The sequence below is a fragment of the Epinephelus lanceolatus genome, chromosome 8, assembly GCF_041903045.1.
Source record: "Epinephelus lanceolatus isolate andai-2023 chromosome 8, ASM4190304v1, whole genome shotgun sequence".
In the NCBI taxonomy this organism is placed as follows: Eukaryota; Metazoa; Chordata; class Actinopteri; order Perciformes; family Serranidae; genus Epinephelus; species Epinephelus lanceolatus.
In genome coordinates this window covers 37,199,129-37,221,550 of record NC_135741.1, presented here as the reverse complement: position 1 = coordinate 37,221,550, position 22,422 = coordinate 37,199,129, and the positions used below count along the sequence as shown (strand labels likewise).

The 22,422-nt window shown below is 38.7% G+C and overlaps 1 protein-coding gene across 1 annotated transcript in view; it reads right to left on the bottom strand.

Moving 5' to 3' along the window:
* ctnnbl1 (catenin, beta like 1) overlaps nt 1-22,422 on the bottom strand; it is a 99,862-nt gene that overhangs the window by 34,571 nt on the left and 42,869 nt on the right. The window contains exons 12-13 of the mRNA XM_033627953.2: nt 5,702-5,799; nt 3,089-3,169 (exon numbers count right to left, since the gene is read on the bottom strand). Coding sequence (XP_033483844.2) covers nt 3,089-3,169; nt 5,702-5,799 — 179 coding nt within the window. The remainder of the gene's footprint in view (nt 1-3,088; nt 3,170-5,701; nt 5,800-22,422) is intronic.

The following is a 22,422-nucleotide window of genomic DNA, read 5'->3' as shown; positions in this document are numbered from 1 at the left end:
TCTGTCATTTTACAATCTGGAAAAAAATGGATTCACAATAATATGTGGGTGAAGTTTAATTTTTAATAGTTTTCTGCTCTTTATTCGATAATTGTTGCTTTGAGGTGACACTGTATGTTTATGAGGTCTTATCACTCCATTTTTTATATTGTGGATACAGTTGTGTTCAACAGCACGGCCATCATCAATTTTTTTTTTATCTCTACAAATTAATCTAGATACATTTAATAATGTTAGTTGTAATTAAAATCAGGCTTTGACACTGTATAGTTGATTATAACAGTACACCTTTTGAGTCCTGTTCCCCAATGGTGCAATGTTGTCTGAGGGTAGCATTCAGACAAAAAACATCTTTTTATTTCCAATTGCATGCATTGTAAACTGGGGAGGTCACTAAATATTTTCCCACTAGTATGTAATACATTTTTTTTTAAAAAACTGTTAACAATAAGTCTTTTTTTAATTTGTTAGCATTATGTTTTTGTGATGCTATAAAATGACAAAGGTGTACCCTCCAAAAATATTTCTTGAATATTTTGTTAAATTATGTTTACTTGGTCAACTTTATGATGAAAAAACATTCCAAGCTTTATTTTTTTTTTTACCAAGTGCATTATCATGCGTACCATAGAGGGTTAAACCATCCTCAGGTTTAGAGGTTAAGAAGTTGGGAGATCATGAGGGTTGCTCAACTTCCCTTTTAGCATATGTTCAACACATTAATTATTTAACACAGCAATACAAATTGCCTCCAGGCCCAAAATTCACTCATCGAAATTTCTTTATTTTTCTTTGCTTTTTTTAAGACTGTGTAAATGAGCTCAGCTGCTGTTCCTCTGCTTTGCATAAAGTGACGCTAAATAAGATCGGATGCCATAATGTTTTGACGCGCGTTGTGGAAAGTAAGAGAGTGCAAAACAAAGTGTTTTCTGAACTTGGAATAATGGTTAGTGAGAAAACGTTTTTGGAACTGCAAGTGTGCAAACATCCAGCAAAAGGAGAGCTGCATGTAAGGAAATATCAGTCACATAGCCAGATGTCATCAACTCAACAAAAACATCAGTGACTGAAAAAATCAGTGGGAGATTACTGATAAAACTTCTAAATGTCCTTTGACTAGATTATTTCTGTAAACAGAAAATATAAAGGCCTACTTAATCACTATTACCAGCTGCTTTAATCATATCTAACTGGACTGGAGCTGCTACAAAGGACTTAAAGTCAGGAAAAACAGAGAAGAGAGACCTACATAAACCAAAAAGGTGACATGTAAAAAAAAAAATAATAACAGACACTTGCAGTGCTGTACTTTTGTCTTGTGTCTTGGTCCTGAACTGAGAGCTCCAGTAAAATAACTTTGTAATGCGTCTTTGAATATGCATTTCTCTGTCTGCCTCCCTTCATGTTTTGGCCTGGCTATAATCTCTCAGCCCCTACATGTGTCAGACAAAACAGTGCAGCAGATTTTACACCTTCTGAGACATTTAATTTCAGACACAATTTCCTCTGCCGCAGTGGTCAGTCAACAGTGATACATCAGCTGCAGCAGACAATTCTATAAATTTCCATTCCCTCCTCTCATATTTTGCCCCTCTAAACAGGAATGCCCCAAAATACACATAAAAAGAGACCAAACAAGACATTTTCAACGGGGCACAATACCTCTGCACAGTCCTTTGATAAAAGCACAAATGCATTTAGGATGTTTAGCACCTAAAAAGAGCCACAAAGCCTGAGTATATATATCCCCATGGTCTCTGTAGCTGCAGCCCACTCTGACACAAGCACAGTAAAGAAGAACCTCTGACAGACTACATGATGTGCTCTGTACTTATCTCAGCAGAATGATAACACAACAAAGTTATTTATTTTGTTCCTGTTCCTGTGCACATTAATCACTGAAGGCTTTTTGACATATAGATTGGTCTGGGCTTACTTTATTGTAAAGGTATAATGTTTATTGATGCTTGTCATCGTACAGCAACAACGACAAAGGAAATGTTTAAGATTAAAAGCTGTTGTAATGTTGTCTGTCACTGATTTATGGAGGAATCACTCAAGTGGAAATTAAACTCAATGTTGGGACTTTTTGGAGGGAAGTGATTGATGCTGATGATGAATGGCAGTCATTAGGTTAACACCACCTGCCATTATTAATACATTATTAATACCATTAATGAGCTGTACTGGTTTTACAGGTGCAGTCTGGTATTTGGCTTGTGGCCAGTTTCTGATCAGGATTGGATCAGGACTTCTCAGGCTGCAATCAGTTCAGGGTCAAACTCAATCATTCTACTGCTCAAGTTGGGCTCACACAAAGCAGAAACCTCCCAGGCTAAAATATGAAGCCAATGAGGAGCCAAAAACTGTAGCTCCTCTAATGGCCACTAGAGGTTAGCTCCAAGAGCGAGTCTTTCGGGGGCCCTTTCGGGGGCGACCTTTCGGGGGCCCTCAAAGTGTCTATAAATTACTGCTTGACAATCTCAGATTTAATTTATTTTTTGGTCAAAAATCAAAAGGTGTCTCAAAATACACATTGACATGAATCCAATATATTATTGGTGAAGATAAATGGGTCTGCTCATAAAAATCATTTAATTTACATAATAACAAGATAGTTAGCTAACAGTTACGTACTAAACATGCTGGCAAATTAGCTAGATTATTATTTCAAGTGTACAGACATTCTTGTGAGTCACAGTAAATTGTTTTGTAACTTCACAAGTAAGAGACTCTGACACACCATCCACCTCAGAAACCACTGGTGAAAATGCAGAGTGAGGGTAATACACCCAGCCATGCTACAACTGCTACTGACTTAGCAGCTCCCGGCAAGCGCTAACGAGAGAAGACCCGAAAATATTCAGGGAACTATCTCAAGTTCAACTCAGTTTAATACAATATATAAAGTAGGTGGTCCCTGCCCCTTTTCTCATTCAGTTAAGGGGTGCTTGGCCTTGAAGACCCGACCCCCAACAAGCTGCCTGATATAAAGCTAGTGTAAACGAGACAACACAGGGAGGAGGACAGAGGGTGAGAGGCTGGGAGGGAGGGGTGGAGGGGTGGAAGGAAAAGGAGAGATGCTTACGTATTTCTCTCCTTCAATCCTCTTGTCAGCCTGTTGAACAGCCTCCAGGTACTTAAAATGCATCTCCATCAGTCGATCAACCTGGAGAGAGAACGAAACAGACAGCGAGAAAGTGAGAGACTGCAGCAACAAAAAAAGAGAAATATGAGGGGAAAACAAGAGAGCACAAACAAGAGGCAGAACAAGATGAGACTTGATTCTTCTTAACTGTTTGCTGCCAAACACTTGATTGTTATGTGGATGGTTTATTGAATGGAAAACAAAGACAAGCAAAAATACATTTTTAAGATTCTAATTGGTTGTATTACCACATAGTCTAAGACATTAAACATAAGTTAACAAATAACCGAGACAGTGGATGCTGAAAAATGAGACTCTGGGATGTCTCAGTGCTGAAGAAGACAGCCACGTTTGATTTGCACGACAGACAGTTCTCTACATCAAAAGTCATGCATCCTATTAAAATGGCCTTGAGCAACACATTGAATGAGACATTTTTGCATATGTGAGGGGAATTGTGGGAGTAACGCAAAAAAATGCAGCTGAGGTGTCAGGTTTGATATTTTAATCACTCTCTAAAGTTCTGTAACATGTGACAGACAGGTACACACAGGTACAGAGTAGTGACTGACTGAGTGACCTGAATGTGAACCTGAATGTACTTAACCTGCCTTGCAAATGTCTGCCTCTTCCCTCTGGTAAAAATATGATGAGAATGATACATACTCAGATATAGTCACTTTATGATCACACATTTCATCTGGTGATTTGTCGCAGCCAAATGTCTTCTGTTTCACTCTTGACGTTTTAAAGGCCTGCTTATGCAACGTGTGGCCTTGATAAACACGTGAATGAAGAGAGTGACGTCTGTCCAAAGGGCAACGAGTGCTGATTAGCACTGAAGGCAACAGCATTGAATATTCTCACATTTTGATTTTCTTTACAATCTATTTGATCATTACAGTCAAAGCATCAACATTTGTGTATCAAAAACACAGAGGAAAATAATAAGACAATGTCATGCTGATGATTAGGCCCTGAACAAATAAATAATTAGTATTTAAAGCAATTTATCAATGCTTTACTGTTTACACATTTAAGCTACCAGGCATTAAAAATCAACATCAAATGGAGGTTTTATTTCCAAGTTAACAACAGATAATGAGAGCTATAAAAGTATTAATGGGCAGTCCAAGAAAATAGTAATTTATTAAAGGATAACACAAAAGAAAAAAAACAATGTTTTTGCAAACAGTTACATTTCAATCTAAAGATTCATGCATGAAAAACATGTACAGCTGCAGTTAAGTATGATTTTCATTATAGATTATTCTGCCGGTTATTCTCCATATTAATTGTTTAATTTAGGGCAGCCTGTGAAACATCAAAAAGCAGTTAAAAAAATGCTCACCAGGGATCATCCCAGAGCCAAAGTGATATCCTTAAACTGATAATGTCTGTATATCTGTCCAAAACCTAAAATATATTTTGCTTATCGTAACATGTGATAAAAACAAGCAGCGTATGCTCACATTTGAGAGGCTGGAAACTGCAAATATTTTGAGCTTTTGCTTGAAAATGACTAAAACCATTAATTATCAAAATAGTAAGTTTTGGTTCATTAATTGATTAATCAACTAATGGTGGGTGGCAGCCCTAAAAAAGAATGAACAATTAAAACTAAAGTAAAACAATAGTAAAATAACCTTGTGTTGCAAGTGCAGTATGATGAAAACCAACTTTTATTCAAAAACATGAAATTTTAATGACTGGATGAGCAACAATAAAAGTTAAAGTTCAGAGAGAGATTTGTAAAGATACCATTTATCAAACGTTTAACACTGAAAAATTCAGATAATTTGAGTCATCGGGACTGTGTGGGTGTGGACTGATCGGGGCTGATTTTCAGTGGCCTGGCAACATAAGCAAACAAACCCACAACAGCCAGCACATTTTGATTTAAATGCTGCTGATTGCTGCTTTGGTCTTCATCCAAACTCGCGTTCGGATGTTTTTATCATCCTGTCCATGGTGTGTCAGTATTTTTGTTCCGGTGCTCAACCACCCACCCTCATCCCCAGCCTTCTAAATCTGCTGCTGATGGCACAGAGGAGCCCAAGGACCGCTGGTAAACAATAACCTAATTTTGTGCTCAGAAAATGTACCCAAAATCAAAAACATGTAGGGTATTACTGCAGACATTCCTGTAATCTTACATTACAATGTTTACTGTAACAGCAGATGCTGCGTTCTCTCATGTTGTTGTTTTTTTTTTTTGTTTAATTTTCAGGTGCATTTTCAACATTCAACATACATGAATACAACCATATTTATAACCAACCAAATAACATCAAACACTAATTTAACACTACAGTTTGTCAAAAAAAAACACAAATTTTATCGGATACCCACTGAAACAACCATCTGTGGGTCCTGGGGACTCACTACATTGAAAACCTAATGAAATCCCTGCAGTATGACACACAAACAATTCAGCTTACGCATCCTGATGAAGCAATCTGCTGGCAATCAAAAACAGCAGATACAAAAAAAGAAAGTGAGGGAAGAAGGAGGATAAAAAAGGAAAACAGGCAGAGGATGATGAAAACTAACCTTCTCACAGTCATTCTCTGTGAACTTGTTGAGGAGTCTGCTTCTCTGTTGGGACTTGAGATTTCTCAGCATGGAGGCGATGATGGAGCAGACGTGTTCTGAGGAGAGAAAAATGAGAAGTAAAGCTAAAGGTTTTGTTTAAATCACAGGGACCATATCTCAAACATTTTTCTAGAGAGAGGAGAACCCCCTCCCCTTCCAGTGTCCCTCATGGGACCTTATTTCAGAAAAAATATGTACAGTACTCACAAGCGATAGATAAACATTTTTTCATCTTGTTTGAATTTAAGTTTCCCCTTGGGTATTTTTGAGCTAAAGTGCGTAATTGTTTTGTTTGTTGCGCCACTGGAAGATATTTAGCGCATCCACTGACACGGAAAGGATGTTAGTCACATATTTGTACACAGTTGCAGATGTCAAATTCCTTTTAATGAAATGCTTTCCATATCAAATATGTGATTATTATCACTCCTGCAAGTGGCCGCAGATGTAACATTTGACATCTAGTGTTTTAATCAATAGTGTTACTCTGACATTGCTTGATGACTGTTAATGAGTACAATAATTTGTATCTAAATAGTTGAAGAGGTTTTGAGTTATGACATCAAAACAAAAATTGTTACCATTGCCCCCTGTCTCCCGTAATCAACCCTGCATTTCAAGTCACAGAGACGAAATAAATCAAATCCTGGAGAAACGCAGAAGAGAAAGAGCTGGTATACATAAAGATGCCATGTCTGTCGTGGGAACAGGACAAAGCAAAGCTAAAGTAAACACAGTCAGAAAACAGCAGAGTGTGTTGCAGCCTCTACAGAATTGTTCAATGTGGTTTGTGGCTAGCTACGAGATGATGTGTCTGTACTCGGGACAGGCAGGTGAGCTGGAAGTCAGGTTAGCAGTAAACTTGAATGTAACATTGAATGTTCAGTGTGAGCTACAGTTTGACAGAACTGCCATACCAGAGAAGCTATTTAGCAGCACATAGAGAAACTGTCTTGCATGTTTTGTGTCCTCTGATCGGCCCTTCCACTTCACCTTCAAACTATTTAGAACAAAAATCAGCCAATTAGGATCTGTGGCTACGTTTCACAGCACCCTTAGCTGATGTTTCTCAATTTGCAATCTTTGCTCATCCCCAGCTTTTCCAGTTTAAAGTAGAGATAGAGAGTTTATTGAGTATAGGGATGATTTTATATAGCAGCAGTGCTAATCATTTAGTAGCACTACTGCTAAATGCAAATACACTGGATTGTGCCATAAACTACACATATGATGTTTGTCAATTAAAAAAGATCATTTTGCAAGCAAAGAAAGTCACAGTTTGTCGTAGGTTGTCATAGTACCATTTAGTTTTGTGTGAAACCGCTCACTGAACTCCATCCTTCGCCTTGCAAAATGCATGTCATCAGCATAAGTGACCGAGCTAGCTTGCTTTTATCCAGTGATTCCTGGTCTTTTTGTCAGTGGGGTAGGGAAAGAACAAGCAAGGCTTGTTGCTTGTGTGAGTATACTACGGTGCAAAACTCGCAGTCATCGTAGCTTCAGCCAGAGAGAAAGTGATGATGTCACCTTGTATAATCTTTTAACACATATTTTTACAGTCTTACACTTTAACAGTTACGATAAATTGGGATTTGGTTTGAATAATTACCTTTAAAATTGACAAACATCATAAATTGTGTGTAATTCATCACACAATTCATTTAAAAAATGATTTCTCTCTCACCATTAACTACAGTAATATTTTTTCTAAAATAATGTCCCATGGCCATCCACCATAAAGGGAGGGTCTTCACACACATGCATTCCTTTCTTGATGGAATCACTGTGTGCCTCTCTCCACTAACACATACAGTATGTAAGCCTCCCACATGATAACACATCATTAAAGAACGTACTGTGTTCTTCACTAAACCCTAAAGGTGGTACATGTGCTATAACTTACACGTGAGCTACTCTTATGCTCCTCAGTTAAAACAGCAAACTCAAAAAAACTGATCCCTGCACGGCTCATTCACACCCACACCCACAGCCCCGAGAAAGACCAAATCGATTAGCATGTGATAATTTGCAATTACAGCACGCAGCCAGCTAAGCATGGATACAGAGAGTGCACAGAACAAGAGGAGGAGAAAATGTTAATGAAATTTAGAAATCAATTTTCATTTTAGGGCATGCTGGAACATGCATAACCGTTTTGGCTGTGGCTGAATTACATTTCTTACAGTGATAGAAATTTGTCTGAAGCAGCTCTGGGGCCATTTAGCGAGGGGGGATGTCTAAAAACATGTTAATTGACTAAATTAGCAACAAAAACTAGTTAGTCCCATTGAGTGCCCTTATTAACCTAATTCATGCTATGTAAAATGTGTTATCTCATTCAAAGACCTTCTTACTCACAGGTGGCACCAGTAGATGACAATCATAGTGTAATATTTCTCTATTATATTGAATGAACAATACACTGTGCACACAGGGGGAGCAGAATATGACATTGTAAAATCTCTGGATATACAGAGATGGGGGAAAAAATGTAATTGGACTTTATCAACAAGAGGTCAATATCCTCTCTCATCGAGGCTTTGCAGTTGCTAAGCAACAAGAGTACAGGAATCAATCCCATTTCTGCTTTTTAAAAGGGGTCGTGTTTGCTGTCAGCTCCCTTTGTGCAGTCCCCTACGACCCGCAGTGCCCGTTCTCACAAGCCTTGAGTAGGCTCAGAAAACTGAAGGCTATAACACCTGCTAACGTCAAATCCATCAGAATATACAGATATGCGTCTGCATTAGAAATATAACTGGCAGCACAAAAAGGCAGGAAAATGCATGAAACAATACAAAACAAAATGGAGTTGTGTTCCTTTAGAAAGAAGATCCATTAGAAAGTATCTCCAAAATCTGAAGTGAATTGAATAACTGCCAATTACTGCTCAATCTGTGATCCTGATTCCTTTGAATGAAAAGCAAATTTTTGATCTGAACTCCTCAAACTCCTCTGTTCTCCTTCTTACTATTACACTGAAACCCTCAACATATCCCTCAAATATCGTAACAACGTTAATGTGGATTGCCATGAAATTTCATGGTCCCCAGAGGATGCTGCAGACTGACTTTGATTATCTTCTGACTTTTCTTTTAACACTACGAGCTGGTTGATATTTTGTGTTAGAGATATTTACGTTCTGCTAAGGATGAATTGGTGATCTCGCAGCTTTTCACGTAGCGCCATCAGGTCAAAAATTCTTACTTTAGTTTATGATTACACACCATCACCATCGGCTGCACTTTGTGTTAAGTGTTAATAAGCAAATGTTAGCATTTCCAACATGCTAAAGTAAGGTCAGCATTGTCACTGTGACCATAATAGCATGCTGATGTTAGCATTTAGCTCTGAGCTTCTTCGTGCAGGAACAGTTTAACAGAATAGATAGCATGGCTGTAGACTCTTAGGCTCCAAACTATTTAAAGTACAATGTGTAGGATTTAGTGGCATCTAGCTGTGATGTAGCAGAGCTAAATCTTCTTGCATATGCCAAGCGTGTAGTAAACTACCCTCCATCTTGCCAGTTCTTTGATCTCCCTACTCGTCTCCCATCTCAAAAAAGAAACGCGCAAAACTCAAAATGCGTCATCCTGACGAGAGAGAGAGCTGCCCCTTTTTGTCTCTCTTGCTTAAGGCCCTGACACACCGAGCCAACGGTCAGCTGTCGGTCGAAGTTTGGCCTTTGGTGAGCGTCTGCCACCCTCGATGGTGTGGTGTGTCCCACACCATTGGCCCTCAAGAAGGTGAAAAACAGACTTGTTACATAAGGTAAAATGATTTTTCTTTTGCCTATAAGCTCTTGGGTTTGGTTGGGTTTGGTTGAAGGTGGCAGTACTGTTTGGGCTGAGAAAGCCATGTGTAAGTAAGGTAAAAGAGGTTATTGGGTTGGTGTGGGGAGCAGTGAGACCTGGCATTAGGGGAGTGTCTCTGGGACGCCAGGGATCACTGTCTAGCCTCCTGGAGGTGTCGTGGGACCAACTAGACGAAACACTGGTGAAAGGAGGTTCCCACCCGATGACCCCAAAACATGTTAGTTATCACTGCTCACTGGTCTGTATAGTTAAGCCTTGCCATAATAGCTTATCATAGGGCTTAGGAGGTTATTCACTGAGTGCTGATCCTTTTCTAGAGCACAAACTTCTTGTGTTTATTTGAATTGGGCAGAAACATTTCCTGATGGTTTGTGATTATGTTCACTGGCGCACAGTAAATAAGCTCTATTCTTTTTAACATTGGATTGTGTTGTTAATGTGCTAACTGGCTAACTAGCATCAAGACAGTCGTCTAGTTTCCTTTTTTGAATGAGGATTACAGACTGATACCGTCTGCTGGGGTGGAGGGTTATTTCCTCTCACGCAGGCGCAGAACGTACGTACTGGCTGACCCTTGGATGTAGTCATCGCAGCGTGTTCATGTGCAACTTTTTTGACCAATGCACTGCAACATCAGGTGATGCAGCAGGGGGGCTTATGTCACCCACCAGTGGGAGCATTTATTGGTTCGGTATAGTGCAGTGCATTCTGGTAGTTGTTGGTTTTCTACCTTTGAGTAAAAGTGAATGTCATAGCCCTTTTACTCAGTTTTCTCTGTTATACAGCACCAATTTCAAAAATGTTCACGTCTCTCTACAGCATAGACAGCCTAGCTTTACGAAAAGACCATCTTTCCGTAGTAAAATAAAATAATCTACAGCTATAATACAAACAACATCTTTACATCTGTCTTTACATGTGTTACATTAACGCACATGTTTTCAACTATTCTTCATATACATTGCACAAAGCTGCACAAAACTACTACTAAAACTGTTCAGCTCTTTCATTTAAAAACAAATCAATTGTAGCCTATATATTTTTATAGCATTTTTCATATTTTTAATTGTAATTTCTCTATTCTATATTTATGACTCTTGACTTTTATTTGATTTGGATTAAGTTATTTCCTGGGTCTTCAGGGGTATATTAAGTGTAAATGCACTTCACAGTTTTACTGGCTGCCTAAGTGGTTGACTGGTATGACTGGTACAGTATTACATGTAGTTAAAACTGTGTGCACTAGTTGTACATCAGGTACTTTCAGTCCAAGGTTCCCTTATTTTAATGTAGACAACCTTATTTCCTGTACACAATGACAAGGAGGCTAACTGCCATTTCCAAAAGGACGCTACTTTATCAACTTGATCCGAGTGGTAATTGATGTCGCCACCTCCACGCCCTGCCGGGGAGGCTATTGATCGCTGGATGTGGAATGTTCTCTCCAAAGAGTTTAAAACTGAACAGCAACTGCTCTGCTGAGATTCGTGAAAGGGTGGAGACAGGATTACAACTTGAGTACAAGATGGAGGGCAAGGCTGGGTAAAAAGAGCCTTTAGAAAGGTGTTGAATCAATACTTCATTTAAATGCTTTGCTTCACACTTAAGTCTTAGTATAAAAACAAGGAACAAACAAGAAAACAAGGACAAATTCCATCTTTAACACAAGCAACATCAATCACTAAACCTCTATAAAAGTCATGAAAAACAGTAATTATCTAATGCATGCTACAGAAGCAAGACTTGTTTGTTGTACAGTGCTGTCACACATTTTGTCGGGTGTCCGGCAGCAGTATGTGCTGGCCTTGTTGTATGATCTCACAATAGCATCAAAGGTTGACAGTCACTGTTCTGGGTAAGTGAAGGAGTTTTTATTGGAGTGTTCACCAAGAAAAGCAAAGACAGCATCCTATAATTAATAAAGCTACATAGTTACAAATAGCTACATGGTGTTCAAAACAGCACAGAACACTGTAGCAATTGACTATCACATGAACACAGGCTTCCCTTGGAGCCAACATATTAAAGATGTAAACAACTACAACCTCTGAGTTTACTTTAGCATTTGTAGAGACATGCGCAGACTTTCATCTTTTACAAGAAGCACAAAGCTCGGCACTACTGTACAGACCAACAGTATCACAAACAGTGTGAGCATCACAGTGTGTGAGCAGGAGAGAACATCAAACGTCCACTTGCTGTAAACAGAAACTGCTTCAACAATTGCCAACAATGAAAGACTGTTGTTGGGGTTGGCACCTCCAAAAAGGAATTCCATGAAAATCTAACCCTCACATGGAACTACTTCACAGCAGCAAAAAAGTTCTCAGTCAATTTTTGCATGAGGTATATTTGAATTCAAAACTATGCAGTGCTTCGCATGTCCAAATGCTGGTGTTCACCCATCCTCCACTAATCATTCACCATTTGCCTCATCTTTGCCCCAGGGGATCCATAGCACTAAGTTAACATGCAAATAACCCTGAGAGGCCTGGATTCATGTATTGATTGACAGCTGAGGGAAGTGCTGTGTAGTTCGGAATGACAGAGGAGAACAGATAGGTGGTACTTCACCGACAGACTGGACTAACTGTGCCCTGGGGAGAGCAATCAGCCTCCCTGCACCACAGGCTAACCTGTCAGGGGTTATAGAGACTGCATTCACTGTCTGACGGAGCAGGAATGAATTCTGACTCTAAACTCTCAGGCCACATCCACAGTAACATGTTTTCATTTTAAAATGATACCCATACGCAAAGGCATTTTAGCACCTTTCCAGAGATAATGTCTGTCCATACCAACACATCTGGAAATGTCTATCATGTGACTATTCATGTATAATGGGCACTACAGTGTAGCAGTAAGAACTGTTACTGAAAGTAACATAAGTATAAGGCAGTCAAGGTGGCAGAAAACGGACTGGGAGTCAATGCAAAGCAAATACAGCCACATATCAAAGCAGTAATGGGAGCAGTATCCATCGATGGCGGAAGCCATGGCAATAGGATAAAATTACAAAAGGTATGTAGCTATATTGTTAAACCCAAAAGATACATGAACATGGGTATCTGCATCATTGTTTTCAAAAGTCTCCCTTCCACCAACCCTGGCTATTTATGTATCTGATTTAGGGGTTTCAAAAGGCCAGAGTAGTCATGAAAAGAACATTCCCCATGCTTGTCTCCATACTGATACTAGGGAGCACCACTGCTTACTTACAATCTGAATGCTATACAGATATTGTAGTGGTCTCACGGTTCATGTTTGATCAATTTGCCACATTAAGCACAGCAAACTTCACCTCCACAGCTCCTGGACCATAGAAAGCATTACCTGTTGGGCATTTACACTTCAGGAACTTTCCTCTGGGGACCACGGACCTCGTGAGGAACCATATGTAACTAAAATTGTGTTCTGACCTGGGGAACTAGGAACTACATTTAGTTTCCATTCAATAGTTCCAGGTGGTAAAAGTACTTTCTTAAAGTTATGGAACACTAAGGGTGAGAGTTGCAATGGCAAATGTTGTTGCATGGTCAAACACAGGTGCCACACAACTACAACTCATGTACAGCTTCATTCTCAAAACTGAGACACACCAGAAGAATGGTGAGATTACTGAGATTAAAATGTAAGAAACGTTAAGAATTCTTGAAAAGGGTTCCTGGAAAAGTTCTTGTATTAAAAAAATGGTAACAGAATGGTAACTGTAAATAGAACCTATAACAAATAGCTGAATATTTTCTAATACAGGATTACAGCACCACATGCTCTGTACAAAGTATACAAACTCTACCTTAAACAGAATGGTTGCTTTGTTCCCTTCTCTAAGAGATATTCTGAGACTACAGAGGGAAAAAAATCTCATATTTCTTTCTGTCTATATACAAAACAAGGAATTATGGCTCTCATTCAAATTTCTTATGAAACAAACAACATATAATCATTTTAGGTTCCTCTTCAAAATGGCTGATATACAAAGGTCTGAGTTATTAAAGTCTAACTGAAATGTAGCCATCCCTTTCTGTGGTGAGAAATAATGTCAATGTGTTTTTTTAAAGCTGACATTAGCAGTGTGCTCTTGAATGTCTGTTGTCGTTAGTGTCTCGTTCAACAGGCTAAGGTTCAACAAAGGACATGTGTTCATGTTTGTAAGTTAGATAAGAATGAGCTTTTAGAGGAAAGCTAACGTGGTTGTTGTTTAGAGTCTGTGGCTCTTGTGTTTTGTATCAGGATGCTGTCTGGGTCAGTGTGACCGTCTGCTCTGCCTAGGATAAAACACTGACGTTACTGCTTTATCCAAGATTTGACTGACTGTGTCAAATTAAGGTCTCTATCTACCAGGGTCCCTCCATATCTTCTATTTCAAAGTTCCATTCATTTCCAGACTCAAATATTTTTCAGACAGCATTTGACATCTGAGTACAAATAGGTATATCAGGGCAGTATCGGGAGCATTATCCATCACCAGAAAAAGCCAAGGCTATACGAGAGGAGTAGCCTCACAAGAAGATGAAATTACAAAGGGTATGTAGACCTAGCGATAATGTTCTGGCGTCACATGATGTGACTGAAAAGACTCAATGGGAAGCAAACATGACTATGTGTCTCTGTTTCCACCCATTCAGACAAAAACCCAACCCCGGAGTCTAAAACAGGGTCGGCAGCGTTTTCAAAGGTCTCCATTTAAGGAGCTCCAAAACACCAGAGTAGTGTGGACAGAGCAACAGTAGTGCATTTTAAAACAAAAATGTATTGGTGTGGATGTAGCCTCAGAGAAACAAGACGAAAGTGCAGGGTTCCTTCACATCAGTTCCTTATCAGAAGATTTTCAGACCACATTTAACATCTGAGTAAAAATAGCTAGATGTTTATTATGTAAATTGTTGTTTTTAAAAAACAACTGTTGATGTACATTTTGACTATGCATGCTATTAAACTGCCAAATAATTGCCAGAATATTGTAGCCAGGTACTGCACCTCATACAAATCAATTAACAAATCAGTTCCACTTAATGTTCCACTGTGAAACATTTCTGCCCAAAGAGGAAGTAAACCCACCGGTGATTCCTACATTCGTATTCCGTGAAACAGAGGTTAGAGTGTCCAATCAAATCCTTTGCATTTGATTGGACCACTTAAAAGTGGGCAGGGTTAGAGATTAGCACGATACAGAGCTACAGCGAACTGTTGGCCCCACATACCTCACTCACTTTTAGACCAGGGGGAGGATGCGGTAGCGATGAATGAATCAGACCTCCCCCACACTGTTTTGGAAATAAAACAAAGGTTTTGCAAACTGATATCCAAACACACATCTCCTCCTACCTCTCCATATTACTCTGTTAGCTAGCTACTACTAACTACTCTTTAAAAATCCATGACAACCTACTACAACCCACTAGCAGTAAGCATGGTTTTATATGACCAGTATGGCTGGCTAGTCAGCTAAAGTCCTATTTGATTGGATGAACTTTTGTAAACACCCCTGAGGAGGAGTCATAACACATTTGAAACATGTTACCTGGTTTTACATAAAAGTAAAAAAAGGGATTTGGTGTAAAGTTCTCTGATACTTGATTTTGACATATACTTGGCATATAACAAGAGATAAATGATAGATTAACACAGGGACACAATTAAAACTAGGAAAATGTATTTTTTATTTAATGGACGTTAAGGGACTTTAACATATAAAATAAATTATATTATTGTTCCCCACATATTTTTAGTCTTTAATAAGTAAGAACCAAATATAAGTTAAGAGTTAAATAATTTAATTTTTATGTCTGTGCAGCTTTGTTTTTTCACTTTGTCCATGGAAACGACAATGAACACAAGTGTAAAAATATGGTTTTCATTTTGCAAAAAAGACAGACCTTTTCGCTTTTTGCTTTTCTGATAACTACATCACTGCATAACTCATAAATGTTCAGACAAGCTTTCTATTTGGTTATATGTGTTGCTATGTACATATGCCATTAAAAGATATAGCTTCATTTTCTTTCAAACTAATTTGGTCACAGTTGTAAAAGGCACTTGGGGCAGAGCTGTATGGCAGGCTGTAAAGTACAGGCGTATCGCTCTGCTTCGGCGTGTGCCTTCATCCACACCACACTTCTTGGCTTGCTTTTGACGATATCAAGCTTGCTCTCGCCCGTACTCTCTTACACAGAGGTAAACATTTTGGTTAAGATGGCTGCCTGCCCCAACCCACAAAGAAAAACCCTGCTTATATGATAAATTAATTTTTAGAAATTCTGAATTTTTCATTAGAAAAAATAGGGGCAAAAGTCTAGAAATACAAATATTTTTACATTTACTCTTTTTTTGATTTTTCTCACACTAATCCAGACCTGAAAATGACTAAAATCAATTAATGCATAAGAACCCTAAAAGATACCAGAATGTCGAATTAATGCATAACTAGGGGAAGCCATCATGTACCAAGTAATATACACCTATGAGGCACCACATTTAAACCACTGACAGATGAAGTGAATGGGAATGGCCCGAGAAACTGGGCGAAGAGCTTAAGGCGTCCACCTGGCCCCCAAATTCCCCAGATCCCAGTCTGACCAAGCGTCAGTGGGAGATTCCAGTACCCCACCTCACAACCCACAGGACTCAGAGGATCCACTGCCAGTGCCCCAGTGCCAGACACCACAGGACCCACCCAGGGGTCCATGCCTCAACAGGTCAGAGCTAAGTCCCATGCAAGGAGGCACCACTGTGGATCGGGAGGCACCTCTGGGGTACATCCCAACAATGCTCACTGTGATTGGGATCTGGGAAATTTGGAGGCTAGGTAAATGCCTTGAGCTCTTTGTCACATTCCTCAGGACATTCCTGAGCAGTTTTTGGGGTGTGGCATTGTGGGGCCAATGCCATCAGAGAGTGCCATTGCCATGGGGGGGGGGGGGGGGGGGGTTCTGCAACATTGTTTAGCAGGGGGGAGTTGCATCAATGTAAATGTCAAGAGCCATGGATACCCAGCAGAAAACTACGCTGTAACAAGTTTATCAATGTTATGCACATATGCCATGTTATTACCTGCCAGTAATTTTAATGTTGTGGCTGAACGGTGTTAACTATATATTATAAATCATCTGGTTTCAGATGTTTTTCTTTTCTTATTTTATTATGTAGGCTGTAGCAATCAAAAAATTGTGACTCAATTTCAGTTGTATTACTGAATTATACATTTCATCTAAATGCTGATCTTACTCTGTCCTCCACAGAATATTTAGTGCTCTGAACTAAAACCTTATTACATACGACTAAATATACCACAGCATGTTTCATCAGCGTATGAGTTTACCAAGATTGAACATGATCAATCCCCACCAGAGGAAAAGACCAAACGTGAAGATGTTAATTAGATGTGTCTTTACACAGGGATCTAACAGCAAATCTCTCCCTCTGAAATACACTAATAATAGGATTACACAGCATGACTCTGACAACACAAATTACAATCAAACTTGAATCATGTAAAAATGATACTGATCTCAATCTGAGCCAAAGGCGCTCCGTGCCGGGAGGGGAGATGATCAAATGAGAGCTCCGTTTGATTCTCTGCTTTTGACTGAAATATTTGACGCAAGTTTCATCATTAAATCCAGATAACCAAGTTTCTTTATTACAGGCACTTATCTAGTCTCATATATTATGCTATGCAGTCATGCTCCTTAAATCTCCATTTGTTAATATCAGAGGCTAGATACTGGTGATAAAGTAATGGGCTGATAAAGTTCCATCTTTTATCTTTGTAATGAAACTGCTATCTTTTTTTTTAATAAACACGTCTTATTTTCACATTGTCCCCCCTCGCTGCATACTTCCAACACAACTACAGAGCCACAAAATGTGACAGTTTTTCTAATACCAGTCTCTTTGTGCTAGCATGCCTCACTCATTAGTTATTTTAGTGCATTCATTAGAAAATAAGGGTCACACCAAGGGCATCCGCTTCACTCGAAGGTGTTTGCGTGGCATTCAAAACATATCAACTACAAAGGCCCCCGTTCCCTCCCTGAGCATCTCCCTTGTGCGCTCTCTCTCCACCAAACAAACACCCACACGCATGCGAGCACACAAAGAAGCGCTCTTCAGAGTTGGAGCGGGGAGACGGAGCTATGACTATTGTGCCTTGCCATGTAAATTAGTTGTTTACTTCTGCTCCCTCTCACACTCGCTCGCATCATTAGCTGCCTAAATATAACAACCGGCTGCCACCAATTTCCATCATACAACCTCATTTCAGTGGTAATGACAGAGTACATACACCAATAAACTGAGACCCTAAAAGCAAGGTGAATGGCAGTGTTGTGACAAGGATATTTATGAGCAGAGAGATGTAATTTGCTGTTTGGATTTTTTTTTTTCCTCTCCACTTACAATGTCTCTATTAATTATGCCGTTCTGTGTGCTAATAATGGCCTGGCAATCCCTGGTCATTTGGACTGTGTCAATTTCAGAAAGGATTTCACGGGGATCAATCTATGCACCGAGGTTTATGATAGAGAGAGCAGTGGAAAGAATGTGAGAGAGAGCGCACTAAGAATAGAAGGACAGAGAGGTCCCTACCTCCTAATTACTTTTGTTTGAAGCGCCTGATAGTTAATTAATCTACAGTGTTATTGTGTTATTCTGGATTCTTGATTCACAGCATTTTCAATTAGTGGTCTTACAGAGAAAGAGGGTTCACTCAATAGGCCTTATTATGACAGGCATCTCATTACGCCTATGGTAGAGAAATCAATGGAGACATGATGGGAAATCCTATACAGGCTGCATCTCTTATAGAAAAAAAAAAACATTGATTAATTATAGAAAACTCATTCCAAAACTACACTTGCATGAGCATATTTAATTGTTAAAACTGTTCATTTGTATGGTTGAAAACTGACTAAACCGATAGTTGATACGTTTTGCTATGGCAAGCTGTTTTAACATTTAGTAAAACCACACTCCTATCTGTAATTACATCTTAGATATACATAATTGCATTTCTCTAAGATTAAAATAATATTCTTACCAATCAGAATGGTAATTAAAGATATCCACAATAACATTCTCAAGAGTAGAAATTTCATCTCAAGATATACAGCTTGTACTGTAATGGGCAAAACTAAATTCAAGATATCTTTAAATCCTTAAGAAGTATAAGTGGCCATTCTAACATTTAAAAACTTGACTGGACATATATTGCGGATATCTGTGATTCAATTTTTCCTACTCAAAAAAATAATAATTCAGATATCCACAATGACATTCTTCCTAAAACAAATGACTTCACTGTTGCCATTCATGTGTAACAGATTTTCAATTTCAAATATCCACGGAAAGGTCATTTTTTTCCAGTAGGATTCTTTCTACGAAACACTCCTATTTCAGATATCTACAATTCAATTGTTAGTTGTCATTATTCTAATTTCAGATATCCAAATTGGGGAAAGAATTCTACATATCCATAATGTTAATTTGAACATCCAAAAATACATTTTGACTGGAAATATTTCAGTACAGATATCCACAATTGGCATTATGACTAGTAAAAATGCAATTTCAGATACCTCTGAGTAGAATTATTATTAACAATGCAATTGCAGATATCCAAAAATGTATTGTGGATTTTTCAGATTGAAAATCAGAAATTAAAATTATGACTAGTAAAAACTGAAGATATCTAAAATGAAAGTTTTTATGAACATAATTCTACTGCAGGTATCCAGAATGCTCATACCATGAAAGCACAAATGGCTGAATTGCATGTTTATTCTGGATATCAAAAATGACGTTGTGGATATTAGACATTAAAAGCCAATTATACACGAATGGCAAAAATGATGTCATTTGTCCAAGGAAGTATGATGTTATGGATTATTTTTGACTAGGAGGATTAGAATTGAATTACCGATATCTGCAATATATATTCAGTCTGGCAATTAAATGTTAAGAAGGCTCAACATAGTTGTGTTTTCTAACAACAATGTCATCACTGTGGTGGCAAAGTCCAACTAAAGCATCGCCATCTTACCATGAAACAAATGGCTGAATTGAACACAGTTAGAAACCACTCTTATTTTAAATTTTTCCCATCATATTGGCTATTCATGTGTGTATGGGTGCTTTATGTGTTTGTATGTAATAACGCTCTCTTACTTTTGAACTTAGTCCATTCTTTTTGCTTTGCATGATGTGTATTGAGTGCTGCTGTGCTACATGTTTGAATGACTGTAGTAGCTGACAGTGCAGCAGTGATACACTTTCAGTGATGTCATCTTGTTTCGTGTGAGCAACAGTCCTAAACCCTAAAACTGCAATATGATGTGATAAAGGCATTAGATCCTCACATTTGAAAAGCTGAAACCACCAAATGTTTGACATTGTTGCCTAGGAAAAAATGAAAGAATCAATTGATTGTTTAAATAGTTTGGGACTGATTTTCTGATCAATTAATTAACCAATGGTTCCAATGCTTATGAACTATTTCAATAACTTAATTGTGAAAGTTTATTCTTAACCTTGGGAACACATACTGAACATTGAGTTTAGAATTTATGTCACGGTATTTCAGTAATGGTTTTAATTGCAATCTGCCATTATTCTTAGTAGAGATGCACCGATCCAGCTTTTTCAGTTTTGATACCGATCCTGATGCTGTGGCTTTGAGTATCAGCCGATACCCGATCCAATACCATGGTTGACCTAAAAAGCTATATACCTTTACATGTAGAACAGAAAAGACTAGGCATCAGGCATTGATGACTACACAGTTCTTTCCTAAGAAATCACAATAGATTTAAAGGGAAAGGATCGCCTCAGGTATAGGTTGCATTTTCCGATACCCGATCCATCTATTTTGATGATATCGGGGCCGATATTCCATCCAGATATCGGATTGGTGCATCTCTAATTATTAGGGTATACTAGTTTTAAAATGGTTTGATGTTTGTGGCTTTGGGGTAAAATATAACATTAACATATCATTCTATGTGGCTATGTGAAAGTTGTGTAGTATTAAGCCCCAACTGGAGTTCACAATTTTCTAGCTTATGAATATACTGTAAATCATAAAACTTGCAATTCATGATTTCTTGCACTGTTATCAGATGAAATACAGCATTTCATAAAAGTCTGAAACTTATGAATATGCACAAGTGTAATTCTCCTCTTGGCTTGGAGACCTTATGCAGAGAGAGTGGATTTCATGAAGATGTATTAAAATGAACATGAACTTCTGGACAGACACAGAATTTATTGTTGGAGCAGCTCATGAGTAAGCCTAGTTTTGTGATTTACAGGTAACAAGATGCTAAACCATTAACTAGATTTGATTATTGTCTTGTTATTTTTTAGATGTCTAAATCCCATATGACCAAAAGTATTTGGTTACGATATTTTAACTTGTAGTACAGTAGGTTCCACAGGATATCTTGAAGATGCAAGCAAGTAATGTTTCTCTATTTATGCTTATTTAAACAATATGACATTACGAAGCATGTGGAAGTTACGGCCAAGTTGGCTGTGAAGTATCCTAAACTGCTTTTACCATTTAACTTCAAAGCAGGAGGTTTCAACAAACAGAGCAGCTGAGTTAAAAGGCCAACATCATACTGATTTTTACCCTCCCAAAAATACATTATCATACTGTGGCTCTCAAGATGCAGTTTCGGTTGAGAGATACACATAAATCTCGACCACACGTGCTAAGCCTCACAGGGAGAAAGAGCCTCCAGGGTGGATTTCCACATCTCTTTTTAAAGCCTGTCTTCTAAGCGTGTGTCCGCTTTGCCGGCGGCTTCAACACACAGGGAGGAGAAGGTTTAACCGTTAGGACGGGTTATCTTCCCACTCTTCCTCCTGCTGCTCGAGGAGGTCAAAGGTTAATTCATCCAGTCCCTGGGTGAGACGGGACACAATGGAAGACAATTTGTTCTCCTCTGCAGGGCTGGGAAGCCCCACCGGATGAATCAAACTCAATTAATAAAGACAGAGAGAGAGGAAGGGTTCCACATTTTGGACGTAGGTAATCAAACAAAGAGCAGAGAGATGGACAGGGCTTCTACCTTTTTCTTTCACTCTCTTCTCTATTTGATTCTCTCACCCTGTATCACATGGACATCCTCTCTTTTTCTCTCTCTGGCTCTTGTTTGTACTTCCTCTATCTCTCACTCAGAGACAAGAGAGGTTCGAGAGCGCAGGCAGGAAAATCAATCAAGATTGGATTGATAGTGTAAACTGACAGGCCGAAGAGGCAGCAAAGCGTGATACATGAGCAGATTAGGATTGAGTGCGTCTGCAGGAAAAGGGTGCGACTACACATTGCAGAAAACTAGACGCAGGACAAGAAAGAAATTAACCCGTGGTGATTAGTAAAATCGCTTAAATTAGTACGGTCAGCAAACTAAAGATTTCTTTACTTGACAAATAACAAAAATGATGAGACTTGACAGACGTTAAAAAAGTATCCCCAGTACTGTCAGTCATCATCTAAACTAACATGTTACCACAACCTAGTCCGCAACAGCGATTCTCCCAGGCATGTGGAAACGCTAGAAATAATTTCCCAAACATTTTTTCACTGTGTGTGCAGAAGCCATTGATCTGAACTGTGTCATTATCAGAGAGGCGACTTATGTGCTTTTGTCCCAGTGGTTTGATTTCCAATGTTTCCCCTATAATTGCACAGGCATGGCGAGCCGCCAGGCCAACAGGGAGAAAAAAACTTTATTTAAATGCCAAACTAAAATCACCGCCTTGTGATGTATGCCTCCACTAACAATCAAGTTGCAGTTACAGTTTACATACATGTCTTATGTAACATTGTTGTTACAGGCTGCAATGTGGAGTTGCAGTAGC